This window comes from Octopus sinensis, linkage group LG14 (assembly GCF_006345805.1).
Source record: "Octopus sinensis linkage group LG14, ASM634580v1, whole genome shotgun sequence".
Classification (NCBI taxonomy): domain Eukaryota; kingdom Metazoa; phylum Mollusca; class Cephalopoda; order Octopoda; family Octopodidae; genus Octopus; species Octopus sinensis.
Window position 1 is genome coordinate 43,772,203 of NC_043010.1, and position 15,124 is coordinate 43,787,326.

General features: G+C 36.2%; 1 protein-coding gene across 4 annotated transcripts in view; it reads right to left on the bottom strand.

Moving 5' to 3' along the window:
• Nucleotides 1–3,871: 3,871 nt before the first annotated feature.
• Nucleotides 3,872–15,124, bottom strand: part of LOC115218856 (E3 ubiquitin-protein ligase MARCHF5) — a 61,704-nt gene continuing 50,451 nt past the window's right edge. For all 4 annotated transcript variants that reach the window (XM_036508953.1, XM_029788805.2, XM_029788804.2 and 1 more), the window contains 3 exons: nt 10,903–11,089; nt 9,787–9,950; nt 3,872–7,719 (listed from right to left, as the gene is read on the bottom strand). In XM_036508953.1, coding sequence (XP_036364846.1) covers nt 7,537–7,719; nt 9,787–9,950; nt 10,903–11,089 — 534 coding nt within the window. In that variant the 3' untranslated portion in view covers nt 3,872–7,536. The remainder of the gene's footprint in view (nt 7,720–9,786; nt 9,951–10,902; nt 11,090–15,124) is intronic.

The following is a 15,124-nucleotide window of genomic DNA, read 5'->3' on the forward strand; positions in this document are numbered from 1 at the left end:
AAAACAGTGGTCAGAAGAAATTCTCTCGGTCAAGAGGAAGAAGGTTTATGACGTGGTTTGCTGCATTTTCAAGAATAGAGACTCAGCCAAAACCTAGACTGAAATAGGTATAACTCTGACCATGCAAGGTGACAATGAGGGACATTGGAAACAATATGAATCTGTGTCTGGTCATTTTTGTATCCCAGTATGGGCAGGTGATTAAAATAGGAGTGACAAGAGGCAGTGTGGTCATTGAGAAGGTCAAAATGGATGAGTTCTAATGCCCTCCAAAGACCACAGAGCTGTGGACAGTTGAGACAAATGGCATGGCACTGTAGGACAAAAGAACTAGTTGCTACATATATGGTAGTAAGAACTAAATAGAGGCTTTTTACCCCAAAGAATTGAAAAATAAGAAAGGAAAGCAATGGAGACCAGCTGAAGCAGCAACAATAAGCCTCAGTCTCCAAAGTACCGTCAGTCACAGCTCTGAGAATGATGGCTATTGTCTTGTATCCAGTTTTGGAAACAAATGAGCAGACACTCCATTATTGTATGAAAGAGAGATAATGGTTGTGGAGCAAACTTTCCAAACTGCAAAACATAAAAGAAAGACATCACAAAAAAAAAAAAAAAGATGACTAGCAATAGCAAACGTGAAACATGAAAGCTCCTCGTGGCAAGAAGGCAAACAATGATGAAAAACAGGATGGATTGAAATTCACCATCCTTCAAAGGTTGAACAAAAACCTAATAGACACAACCACACATTTACAGTGTAGTAGATATATTGATTCATGAAACTCAAGGTTGGATTTAAGGAAATGGTCAAAAGACAAGATGTTGGTAAAAATAACTGAATATAAACTGAAAGAAATGTATTCTGATGACATGAGTTTTTACTTACCCCAACTCACTAAAAAATGATAACAGGCCCCTATGGGTGCAAACCAGACTTAAACGTAAGCAATAGCAGGTGGGTAGAGATCTGGAGTGTTATAACTCGATTAGTTAATAGATTACTCATCGGCGAGAACCTTGTTTTTCCTGTTTTCTGTTTAATGTATATTTTATCTTAATGACACACTTTTAATTATTCCATTTTTATGCATTTTAACTTGTCCCTTTATATATATATAGATAGATAGCAACCATCACTCTTCACCTTGTCTTTGTTATAACTTTTGTCCTACCTCACACATTTTGCAATCCCCCGTTTAGCATTCATCATCTCTTCAAAACCTTGTGGCTAATAAAGAAACTATTATCGCCATGTGTAGGTGTATGACCTAGTGATGAAGAGTGTTCAGTTCATATGATAATCAGTTTAATTCCTAGACCAGGCAGCATGTTTGTCCTTGAGCAAGTCACTTTATTTCATGTTGCTGCAGTCTACTTAGCTGTAATACTCTCATAGCCATCTTTGTCTACGATGACCACATTCTGAATGTTCAAGGATGAAGGGGCCAAGAAAAGGTCTATGACTGTGGCTTCAAAGGCACTTAAAGCAATTAGTGAAAGCATAGTATACTTGACCAAGCTATGTTCACAACTGATTGTTTTATCATTATCATTTAGCACACCTTTACATTCTGAGTTCAAATTCTGCTGAAGCTGACTTTGCCTTTCATCTTTTTGGGGTTGATAAAATGTTGCTGACCACTCATCCTATGCCAAAATGTCAGGTCTATAGCAGAAAGTATTATTATTATCATTTAAAGTGGTGAGCTATCAGAATGATTAGTACAGGGCAAAAATGCTTAGCAGTATTTTGTCCATCTTTATGTTCTTAATTCAAATTCTACCAAGATCGACTTTGCCTTTCATCCTTTTGAGGGTCAATAAAAATAAGTACTAGTTGAATACTGGGTTTGATAAAATTGATTTGTCCCCTCCCCCAAACTGTTGGCCTTGTACCAAAATTTGAAATCATTAGTATTGTTATCAGAATAGTAGAGATATAGAATAATTGTTTCAGTTATGCTTTCAGTTCAAAGTTTACCAAGATCAACTTTAATCCTTCCAGGATCAATAACATAATACCAGTCAAGTAGTACATCTCCATTCAAAAATTCCTGGCCTTGTACCAAATTTAGAAACAATTATTATGATTATTATTTTACCAAGTGACAGAAATGATAACAGTACACTTGATGAAACAGTACTGAACTGAATTGCCTTGTGCATTCTACATTTATGCCACACCAGTGTCAACTTTGCTTTTAATCCTTCCAAGGTTTATAAATTAAGTATCAATGTCATTTAATTGTAACCCTCCCCTAAAATGTGGCCTTAAGTCAAAGGAAGAAACTATTGTTATTATAATGCAGTGGTTAGGAGTTTGTTGTAGCAGAATTCTCAGCAAACTGTGATTCAGTTTCAATTCCAATGTGGACAGCATTTGAGCAGGAAAGGCAATAATGCTATAACTTCCTATTTTCTTAGAAATCTGAGGATTTATACTTACATAAAATGTGTTTCCAATACAAAATATGCCTAGACCAACACTGCTTTTTGTACTAGTTTTAAAATATACACATAACATTGTAAAGTTGAATCAATGTTGAACTATTCATTGAAGGCATAAGATTATGATTTTGTCAAAATACATTAGTATTTTATTTGGCTGTGTATTTTTTATTTCAAATCTTACTTAAAAAAAGAAATTTCACATTTCTTTGTCCCACACAAATGTTAAAATAGATGAACTCTAGTTATATTTAGCAGGGGAAAAAACTGGGTTCTCAACAGTTACCAAAGCTGACAAATGTTGTGTTTGGTTAGTACTTAGATGGGAAGCTCCTTTAGAAATCTAGGTGATATAAGTAGCAGAAGTACTCTGAGTGAGTCTGACTTAGCTTGTGTCTGAATATCTAGAAATCTGTGTATGATAAAGAAATAGTATTTCTACTATTACTGTAGATAGCCAAATCAATCATCTATTAAAAGTAGCTGAGTCATTTCTATTTCATGTCCAGTTACTGGTGTTATTCTCTGTCTAGGATCAAAACACTTAATTCTCAGTTGCTAAGTTTATCTAGTTACAAAAGTTATGTGATCACAGCAGTTTTCCAGGATTTAGGAAGGTGAAAATGGTAGAAACAGTAATCATTAAAAAGTAATATTTCAGAGGAGACTAGGGCTGTGAGCTGGTAGAGTTGTTAGCATGCTAAACAAAATGCTTAGCAGGATTTCGTCCATCTTGATGTTCCGAGTTCAAATCCCACCAATACCAACTTTACCTTCCATCTTTCAGGGCCAATAAAATAAGTACCAGTTGATTACTGGGGTCAATGTAATCAACCTACCCTGTTTCCTGAAATTGCTGGCCTTGTACCAAAATCTGAAAGCAATATTTCAAGAGGATACTGACACCTGTTATAAACTGCTTTTTAAGCATATATCATTAGAGAATAAAACTGAACCTAAAAATTAGGAATCTCTGAATTTTGGGCAAAGTTTTTAACTATTTTTTCTTGTATGTTAGTTAATTGTTTAGTTAACTTTTCAGCCATACTTTTCACATATGTAGTTTTCTAAAACAATAACAGAAATATTTCAACTCCTACTTATCTATGAGTGAGGATAACATTATCTGAATTTTTTAAATTCCTACAACAAACAATCAAATCAACATATGAAGAATAGCCTGTTTCCAACTATTACCATCCCACTGAGCCTAGTGTATCTAGTATTTCTTTGAGATATTGCAAAAGTTGTGTAACCAGGCAATCATAAGAGAACAGAGGAAGCAATGCTGGTAAAACATCTATTCTTTAAACATATAATTATTTTTAAGCAACAAAGCTCAAGATTATTTACTTTCACAGATCTCTGCAGTCCATTTGGTCTCCCTTATCTCAAATTCAAAAGGTATTAAACAAATTAGTCACTGTACAGAATACTAATTTATTGCAATCAACTGTTCTCACAAAGTAAAATAAAACCCTGAATTGCAAGCATATGTGCTGCTATTGCTAGCAACTGTGAATTAAATCACTGTATTAACTGCAACTACAGTACAAGGATGTGGTATTGAGTTTTGACCTTAGGTACAATGCTAATCCAGTGACAGGCTACAAATTCCCAGCCCCTTCAACCAGTTGTCTTGTTAGTTGCTTGATACCTGATAACTTAACTTTCTGTATCTTTCAACAATAAAGAGACAGCCACAGTTACAAAATAGTTCAATACAGGTGATTTTATCAGTTATCTCACGGTAATGACTATATTTTATTGCAGATGACGTGATTCAATCAAGATGATCAGTTCTCTGATAGAACAATTACTGATGTAAGAGTAATGGTGGTGATTATTAGTACATCCAATAATTCATTAGTAATAGCTGTATTCCCAGGACAAGATATTGAAATACTTCTTACATATTGTAATGTGAGGTTGTAGTAGCATACCCAAAGCTACCATGAGTATGAGGGTATTTGAAAATACCTCACAGAGTGACGACTGTACTCTGCATAGCTATGGGCTGCCTTTTGGCAAGGCATAGCACCTGTTTGGCCATCCTGCCAGAGATATGGCAAGGTCATGGGACTGCATCATGGCAACTGTGAAGTGGTAGCAGAAAAGCTCGACTAAGCCAGCAATGCTTTTTACATTGGTGCTGTGCGGAGGAATCCTAGGAGATCAAACGGTCAGGATCACCAAAATCTATCGAGAGTAACTGCAAAGCTTCCATATGGGTGGTGTCCATGGTTGTGTAATTAGCTAATGAAAGATTCACTGTGACTCAAGCTCCCAATTCAAGTTCATAATAATGGAATTGGATGGTGACAGAGCCATGAGAATTTGCGAAAGCAGCAAAGAAATATAAAAAAAAGACACGCTCCAAACATAGCACTAAACAATTCTTGTCTCATTTATGTGAAGGGAACATTGGTAACTTTTAAGTGTTCATAAAAATTGTAGTAATACGGTGGCTATTATTATTGATATTGTGAATGTGGCAAGCTGGCAGCACCATTATCATATTGAACAAAATGCTTAGCAACATTTCATCCATCTTAACATTGCAAGTTCAAATTCTGCCCAAGTCAACTTTGCCTCTCATCCTTTTAGGGTTGATAAATTAAGTAGCAGTCAAGCACTGGGGCCCCAATGTGATCAACTAAACCCCGTCCCCCAAAACTTCAGGCCTTGTGCCTATAGTAGAAAGGATTGTTATTGATATTATCCTTTACTTTGAGTAGAGCACAAGACATTCCTCAGTCTGCTTCTCTAGAAGTAAAGCAGGTGAGTGATTTGATGGTGGAGATTCACTTGTTCTATTAGCTGAATAACTTGCTTCTGAAATAACATGTAAGTGGCTAAGTATATCACAGACAAGTGTACCCTTCTCAGGTAGAAATGGCAAGACACTGTATGACAAGGATTGCACCTTTTCAATTACAGGTACAATCAAACTGATGGGTTTCTATGCAGTTTCTGTCCACCCATCTTCACTTTACTCAAGGTTATAGAAAATGACATTTGCTCAAGATGCCATGCAGTGGAATTGAACTCAGGAATCCATGGTTGTGAACTTCTTAACCATTCAGTCATGGTGGAGAACTAAGCTAAAAGAAATTTACAATTTTGGTAAAGTGTGAAGATCAAATCCCTCTCAAAATGAAAATAACCAACAGTAAGAGGTTTATTTAATTTCAAGGTCAGCTCATATCACCAAATCCATTTTCAGTTGGTAAAAAATAAACACAAGTATAATCTTTCCAGTATTTCCAACTACTCTGTTACTTTGAGATACAAAAGGTTTCTATTATGTTATTTTTGCAACAAATAAAAATCTTGACATTTTATGGAAAAACCAGAATATCAACGCATTTAAAAAAATTCAAACCTAGCATAGAAAAATATCAAATTTCTTACTCTGTCAGCTCAATGGTAAAATTCTGTTATAAACCATACTTCCTCCCATGTCACCACACATTTTATAATTTGCGAATAACCTCTCCTTCTACAAGTTTACGAATTACTAAGCTTGCCTTGTACATTTTGCAAATTTTATTAATGACCAATCATTCTGTCACTTCACATCAGTTTATGAATGATAATCATTAACTCCTCTTGACACCATTTCATAATGGTCAGCTTTTATAAACTTTAAGTTCATATAAGATTATTGAGCAAGTTCTTTCTTCCTCTTCTGGATCAGTTTACACCAAGTCTCCCTTTGCTTTAAAAAAAAAAAAAAAACTTGTCTTATAACTACTCTTTACTGTCTCTTCAGACCAATCATCATATGGGAAATATTCAGTCTCTTCCATTCAAAGCAACTTGCTCATTATCACATATTGGATCTTGTCTTAGGACAACATGCCCCATAATAAAGAGGAAATGGCCACGACTAGAAATACATTGAATGGTTTTTTTCAACCCAAGTCTTTCATGTCATACATCTGCTCATTCAGAGCTAATTGTGATGATTCAAAAAGTAAAACCAGCACTAATCAGAAACTGAACTCCAGACACTGAGGCACAAAACTGAAGATGAGATAGCCACAGTTGTAATGTTGATCACAGGATAAGTTGCATCCAATATTGACATACTAGACATCCTATAGGCATAAAAGCATTGCAGCTCCAGGATGCTGGACATGTGGATTTGTAATGAGCATTTGATCAGTTATCTCTATGCTATAATTTTGATCAGTTAGAACCAACTAAGTCAATAATAACAACAGCTAAGAGAAGGACAAATGTTATAAAACATTTCTGGAAGAAAAAAAAAAATGGGTTTCTGTACTTATTTCTGCTTTCCCTTTTTTTTTTTACATTCATTCTGAAAAAATCCTTTATACATGTTTGGTGCTGGTCGTTAAGGGCAACAGGCAATTGAATGAGTGGCAGCAACACTGTGCCTATACATATGTACATGTGTCTTTGTGTATGTAATTGCATATGTAGATTGATGACATTGGTTATGTTTATATAAGTGTGTTGATACATAAGTATCTGTGAATGCATGATTCGTGATGATGTAAATAGATGTGTGAAATGCACAAAGATGTATGTGTATATATGCCAGTGTATGAATGCACAAGTATGTTTGCATATTCATTCATGTGTATAGCTGACAGGAAAAGGAAAGAGAGATTTGGAAAAGAAATTAAGATTAAAAATAAATTTGTGCACTTGAATATCTTCACTTTCTTTCTACTTTTCTTCCCCTTTTTAATTACTTTTTTTTTTTCTATTTTCTTCGCTTTATTTTAAAAGTCTTCTTTCTGCCTTTTAAATATATTAAAAGGAAAGATAATTTCATTGAAGTTTATCAAATTTCATTGAGAAAGAGAATGAAATTGATGGAGAGGACAGAGGGAGACTATATTACTCTTTTCTTCTCAACCAATTACCTTCTCATTTTGCCGCCTACTCCTTTTCATCTCCCACCACCAGCAATGAACACATACACGCACACACAACACACCACCACCTCCAATCTTTCTTTTCTGCAACAATTGCAATGACAATAATTGCAATGACAACAGAAATAATTAGGACAATAATGACATGGTGGCACACTACATCAAAAGAAAATCACTGATGGTCTGACGTTGCTGTTGATGCCATTGATGTAGCCATGCTGGGAGAAACACTGGAGCTAGGTGATACATCATCTTCATTAAAGTCCTTCACTATACGACTCAGTTGCTGAATGTAAAGCTGTTGACGCAGGTAGATCTTGAGGAAGCCTTTGATTATGATAAATGCCACACCACCCTAAGAGAGAGAGAAAGGGATAAATATTAAGGGAGCAAGATGATGAGAAAATAGAACAAACTTTAAACTGAGTGTAATTCCAATCTCAATATTAACACCCTGATCCTCCCCTAATTCTAACTCACATTACACATTTTTCTTCTTTATAAATCTACTCAATTCTAAAAATATCAGCTGCTGCAGAAATCATTTGTTCAATCATTTTTCCTAAACCAACCGTAATGTTTTCCATTATCTTCAGTTATAATCAAAACAACTAGGTTGTATTTGGTATTTGCTAATGTCCACATTTTCTCCAAACATTCACTATCATAGAAGCCAAACGCTTATTCATCAACAATTATACTGTAAGGAATTTTCTTCCCATTTGTTCTTAACAGCAAAACTAATGCCTATGAGCAGAAGTATGTTGTGTCTAGAATTCTCATATCTCCATTTCTTAAAAAAATCAGGATTCTTGTCACACAGCATGTCACAAAGTAAAAATTGAGGGCTCTTTATTTGTTGAAAAGAGTTATCATTTGCCAGTTATTAAGTGATAGTCAACTAGACTGTAGGAGAGGGATGGCACTTAAACCAGACTTTGAAGCATCTATATTGATCTTAATCACAACTTGGATAGTAACCCAACTCCAGTCATAACATCCTGAAACTGACTTGATCATGATTGTAAAGTTTCAACCATCTCAATACTGCTATAACAAATAATGTAACATATATATGAAAGTCCTGATTACCTGAATTGAATTTGTACAGTTAGCTGAATTGGCCATTCTACAAGTCAAAAAATAATTTACTAGTAAATCCTTCACCAACGCTAAAAATTGGTCCTGGCAAGTTTAACTCAATTACACAGTCAACACAGCTATAAATGGTTGTCTGGTGTAGGTCTAAATTTACTATTACAAGCAGTAGAAGTATTCAGTAGACTGCTGTTAGTGCTTCTCATTTTTTTCTTTTATTTCATTTTATATTTACAATTTGTGAACAATAGCATAGTTTAATTGGTTTCTAATGGGTAAATCACTGGTTCACATTTTTGATGGTGTGAAACCCAATGCAAGAAACTTCCTTTGTAAAGCACCATTGTGGGATTTGATGAGAGGAGGGTTGCCTCACTAATGTTTAAATCCTACGTTAATATAAACCAACAAAGATATAAAAATACAAACACACACACACATATATGTACAATGGGCTTTCACAGTTATCAAACTCTACACACAAGGTAATGGGCAACCCAAGTTTTTATTATAGGAATCACTTTGAACTCCTTAGCTGTACAACCAGTCTTGAAGAAAAATACATTCTAGTGAATTTTTTCTTGAATCACACAAAGATTTCTTCAGTGCCTCACTGAACTAGAGACAAATGGAACTGGACTATAAGTTTTGTTAGGAAAATAATTGCCAAGAATAAAAGCTGTTCAACAGTGAAACAAATGCTACTTTTACACACATATTGTCGAACACATAAGAGATATATCAAAAACCACACTACTGAACTATCCTGGGTCACAATTCATAAACAATACAGAGCTCAAATTATTACCTACCCACTTCCACATGCTACACTAAACAAATACTCATAGAAATTATACATATTCAACAGTGACAACAGGTAATAATAGTTAAACCTCTAAAAAGCAACGACAAACTGTATATTCATCACTACATTTATGTGCATATTACTCACAGAAACATCGACACTCAAGATGATATTTAAGGAAAACCTACTCACTTGATGATCAACACTACTATGTCTAAAACACAGCCAACATTGGCCCATTTATGTGCTATTTCTTTTTCGCTTACCTCTGAATCAATTTAATTTAATTTTGCCCCAGAACTATACACTTTTGGAAATCACTTCACACACATCCATAACATTTTATTATAAAATAGTTGTAAAAATAAGTAGAGTGACAAGTATTCTTTACATGCATGCACATATAAACAACAATAAAATTTTCTGAAATTCTTTCTCTGCTTATTGTGACCTACAGATGCTCAACATATATTGTACAGACAACAGCTTTGCTTACTCAACAAACACAAACAAACTTACAAGGAGAGTACGCTGGAAGTTTGACTGGACTGAGCTGAATGCTATTTTTCCAACTGATGTAGCTATGGTAGGTAGTATTAATGCTCCACACATGACTCGAGTAGCTGACATTGGGTTGGTCTGATCCGTACGGCCTTCAACCATGCTTGTGTCACGGTAGCACTCTGCAATAGAAACGAGGGGATCGTTGATGTGACAATGTTATAATTGCTTGTTGTATGCTACAAGTAAACATCTAAGATGCTGCTGCAGTGAAATAGGTTTCACAACCAACTATATTTCTGGGTTTCATATTCTATAACTATGAACTGCTGACAGAGGCAGTTGTAAATATTTGCAAGTGCCATGATTTTCTGGATTCCTAGATATTTTAGGTGCGTGCAAGATCACTCCACTAGAGTGTTTGAGAATGAAGGATGCAAGATCAAGATTATAAGTTGCACATGAGGTTTAATAATTGCTTCAATGTCTAGATTCAACTGGCTGATTTTGGTAAAATGTTTACAAAGGATACTTGACTGCAAGTATACAGATATGTTGTTTGACTACAGGTAAGCCTTGATCAAGCTGACCTATGGCCAAATCTATTCCCGCTTAACCATTGAATGAATTCTGAAGACATAGTACATTCAGGACTACATTATTCAAAGTGTCTTTCAGGTTTTAAAGATGATTTGGAGTTATATAAGTGAGATTTAAATGCTTTCTCCAGCAGTTCAAACAACTGTATAAACATGCTTTTTGTTGGCCCATTATTAAAGCATAAAATATGATTATATGATTATTATCAGAACTGTTGAGATAGTTCACTGTTGTTTTTTATAGTTCTTACATTGATGCCGAGCGGAGGAAACCTAGAAGATCAACAGTCAGGATGACCATGATCTATCAAGAGAGTAACTGCAAAGCATCCACAGGAGTAAGAATACTGATCTAATAATCAGAAATATGATTACAGCAACATGATAGATTTTATATGCAAAATGGTAGAGGTTAATGAAGTATAATGTAATTACATAGTGAGATATAGTATAGTAAGGTATGCTATAACTTTATATTAGATTTATCGTGATAGAAATATGGAGTAAACAAATAAAGCATTAAAAACACACTCACCATCTTTGAAAAGATAATTAATAAGAGGTAACCGAGATGAGTGCTTGCGCCACAGCCGCAAAACATAGTCCTCCCACCTGACCAATTTTCCACAGATCAAGGTCAGTGGAATGGCAGGTAATCCAAACAATAAAAATAATGGATCAGCCCGTTCCATCACATTCAGGCCCTCTTTGTGGCCCAACACCTAGACAATGAGAAAAAGAACATCAACAGCAAAGTCAGAATAAGGTATGATATTATCTAGCACAACACACCACACACAAATAAACATGGAAAATTAAATAACAAATAACCTAAATTCTACACATTGTACAACACAAAATCAAATTGAGTAAACTGGATACAATAATACTACATTACATTCCTACATGCAGCTAAACTCATACAACTAAATCTTTATTTTTTTATCCTGGTCTCTGTATTATTAAAAATTCCCATGCAGTCTCCACTACAGGTTTTGAGTCAACAATCTGTTTGTTTTGGTGGGATTTAACAATCTGAGAAGAATTTAAAATTTACCAAGAATAACTTAAATATATCAAAGCAGCTTTTATAAACAGAAGGAATCAAGTGCTTACATACATGCAGTATAGGTCTAGTTGATAAGGACAATACTGCACTTGTCTTAGAAACAAAGATTCCTAACTTGGATCTAGTTTGCAACCATATAATATCCAGGAAAAAGACACTGCATGACAACTGGAGATCAAAATGTAGTTTAGATATAAACCACTCAATAGCAGTGTTTTTCTACTGTCTGATGCATGTATATGTACCAATAAGGGAGACCTCTATGTGGTACTACAAACTGCTAGAAATAGTAGTCAAATCCCCCTCAAATTACATCCTATTGTTATATGCATAAAGCAACAAGGGCACCTCTATATTTCCACACAACAAAAATAGCAGTCAAATATCCTTTAAATTACTCTACATCATATGTATGTATGTATACATGTATGAATAAACATCTCCACAAATCATACTCAACTGTCATATGTATATATTAAATCATCATCATTGTCATGATGTAACATCCTTTTATCCATGCTGGCATGGGTTGAATGGTTTCATAGGAACCAACAAGCCAGAGAACTGCACTGAGTTTCAATGGCTTCTTTCGTTTTCTACAGTTGGACACCCTCCTAATGTCAGCCAGTTTACATAGTGTTAATGGCTCAGAGAGTATGATGGATGTTTGTAATGAGTGACACGAGTGAAAGAGAGTAGTGGCTAGCATATAGAAGGGGGGAGGATAAAGTTAACTGGTAAGGGAGAGCATGGGTGATGGATAATCAAGCTGGTAGTAATGATGGTAAGAGAATGATAGATGTCAATAAAAGAGTGATCTGTGAGATGGAGTAATGGCAGCAGGAACAAGAGGATAAATGGGAAGATGCTTTGGGTACCTTCATTATTCAGGCATCAAGGTAGCAGAAAAACATTAATGGCAATTACCTGTTTGCTAGTAAGGGAGACAGAGAGTGAGTGAGTGATGGATCATAGTAAGGATGTACTGAAGGCAAGGCACAATGAATAGGAGAGTGGGGTATCAATAGATAGATGAAAGGGTATCGAATGGGTGGAGTGGGTGCACAGATGGAGTCTAAACAAATACAAAATGAACAAAACATATACATATACATAGGCGCAGGAGTGGCTGTGTGGTAAGTAGCTTGTTTACCAACCACATGGTTCCGGGTTCAGTCCCACTGTATGGCACCTTGGGCAAGTGTCTTCTACTATAGCCTCGGGCCGACCAAAGCCTTGTGAGTGGATTTGGTAGACGGAAACTGAAAGAAGCCCGTCGTATATATGTATATATATATGTGTGTGCGTGTATGTTGGTGTGTCTGTGTTTGTCCCCCTAGCATTGCTTGACAACCGATGCTGGTGTGTTTATGTCCCTGTCAGTGGTTCGGCAAAAGAGACCGATAGAATAAGTACTGGGCTTACAAAGAATAAGTCCCAGGGTCGAGTTGCTCGACTAAAGGCAGTGCTCCAGCATGGCCGCAGTCAAATGACTGAAACAAGTAAAAGAGTGAAAAATATCTGAGTCACCACCACTAACTCCATTAAACTTATGCTTCACAATGGATGCATGAATGGATGAGTCTTTTCCAGCAATGCAGATTGCCAACTGCCATGACCCCCTGTCATTTCTCTTATGAAGTGCAACATCTTGAGATCACTTTGTTCAAAGTTTTTGTATGTGTCTCTCTCTCTTTCCTAGTCTTGACATTGGGTGATTGTAAATGAGTGTCACTGTCATACAAGCAGTGTCATTCATTTCAAATATACTACAAGAACATGTCTGGGCATGGGGAAATATTATCTTGCTTGGGATCAGGTGAGGGTTGGTGACAGGAAGGACATCAGGGCTGTAGAAAATCTGCCTCAAATAAACTCTGCCTGACCCATGCAAATATGTAAGAGTGAAAGTGGCTAGTGATATATTTTTAATAACAGTTTGATTCAGCTCCACAAGACCTTAAAGTCTTGTGGACACATAGGACATGTCCATTTCATTAGATGTTAGGAGCAAAGTGAGAGTTTTAAGAGAATTTCAAGATGCCTTCTATATGCTAGACATCTATTGGTCAGCTCAAGTTACATGCTATCAAATGACACCAGATATTTTATTTTTAAGTCAATGTGCTCAAACAGAATATTAACGGGGTGTACCAGAGTGTATTCTGTAACATCAGTTCTTGTGTTGGGTATTGCATTGGTAAAGTGTGATATTGGGCTGAGTCTGTAGCTCAGCTGTCGTTCAATGGAGTATGAACACATTATTGGCAAAAATCTTTACATGGAAATAGCCAGATTTGCTGGTGTTGGGTTACTCTTGAGGTTGTTTGACCAACATGGGTGGCCTGTAGAGTTGTACAGTTAACTTGTCAATATCATCATCATCGTTTAATGTCCGTTCTCCATGCTAGCATGGGTTGGACAGTTCGACCATGATCTGGGAAGCCAGAAGGCTGCACCAGGCTCCAGTCTGATCTGGCAGTGTTTCTACAGCTGGATACCCTTCCTAACGCCATATATATATCATCATCATCGTTTAACATCCGTTCTCCATGCTAGCATGGGTTGGACGGTTCGACCGGGGATCTGGGAAGCCAGAAGGCTGCACCAGGCTCCAGTCTTATCTGGCAATGTTTCTACAGCTGGATGCCCTTCCTAACGCCAACCACTCCGTGAGTGTAGTGGGTGCTTTTTACGTGCCACCTGCACAGGTGCCAGGCGAGGCTGGCAACGGCCACGGTCAGATTGGTGTATTTTACGTGCCACCAGCACGGAAGCCAGTCGAGGCGGTTTTTATGTACCACCAGACCAGGGATCCTGGCTGGTTCAATTCAATTTCGATTTCGCTTGCCCCAACATGTCTTCGCAAGCAAAGGGGGTTGGCATGGGTGCCTGTCGTCGGATGAGGTTCTATATCGACTTCGCTTGCCTCAACAGGTCTTTGTGTCCAAGGGAGGAAAGGCATGCATAAGTGGGCTGGGCTCACTTGTCCTGCCTGGTCTTCTCACGTACAGCATATTTCCAAAGGTCTGATATATATATATATATCAGCTGAATAGCCCAACATTGCCAGGCAATTTTTACAATAGAATGTCTTATATAAATTTTTGTTTATTACATGTCAGGTCATACCTTCCCCAACAGATAGGCCTCTTGATCAGGACAGATTTGTGCAATTTGTGCCATTTTGCGCAAAATAACTTCATTAAGGATATTTTTGCTTTTTTAAAGTATTTACATGTCTGTTCGACTGTTTCACATGACTTTATTCATTAAAACTTATTAGAACTTCAGAAGTTCTTACAACTTTGGTTGTCACAATGCTTTGCCTTCATTTGTTTAAAAACTTCCCAAATAATAATTTTGCTTTCATTTTATGATAGACAACTATCATGCAGAAAATGTCAGCTTCCAAATCCAGTTTTCTGATTTGGTAAAATCGATTAAACTTTAAACCTCAGTAACATTTTTCTAGAACAAATAAACAACAAAATTGGATTTAACGTGGAAAATTCTTTCAATATACCAAATTTGAAAATTTTGACGTAATTTTAAAATCTCACAATATGTGACAGCAAGTGGAGAGACAGACAGTTATAGGATGTGACTCACACATACATACACATTAAGAAACGTACACACAGGTAATCACAAGTTTAAAATGGTGTATAGTTGACGTATGTATGTA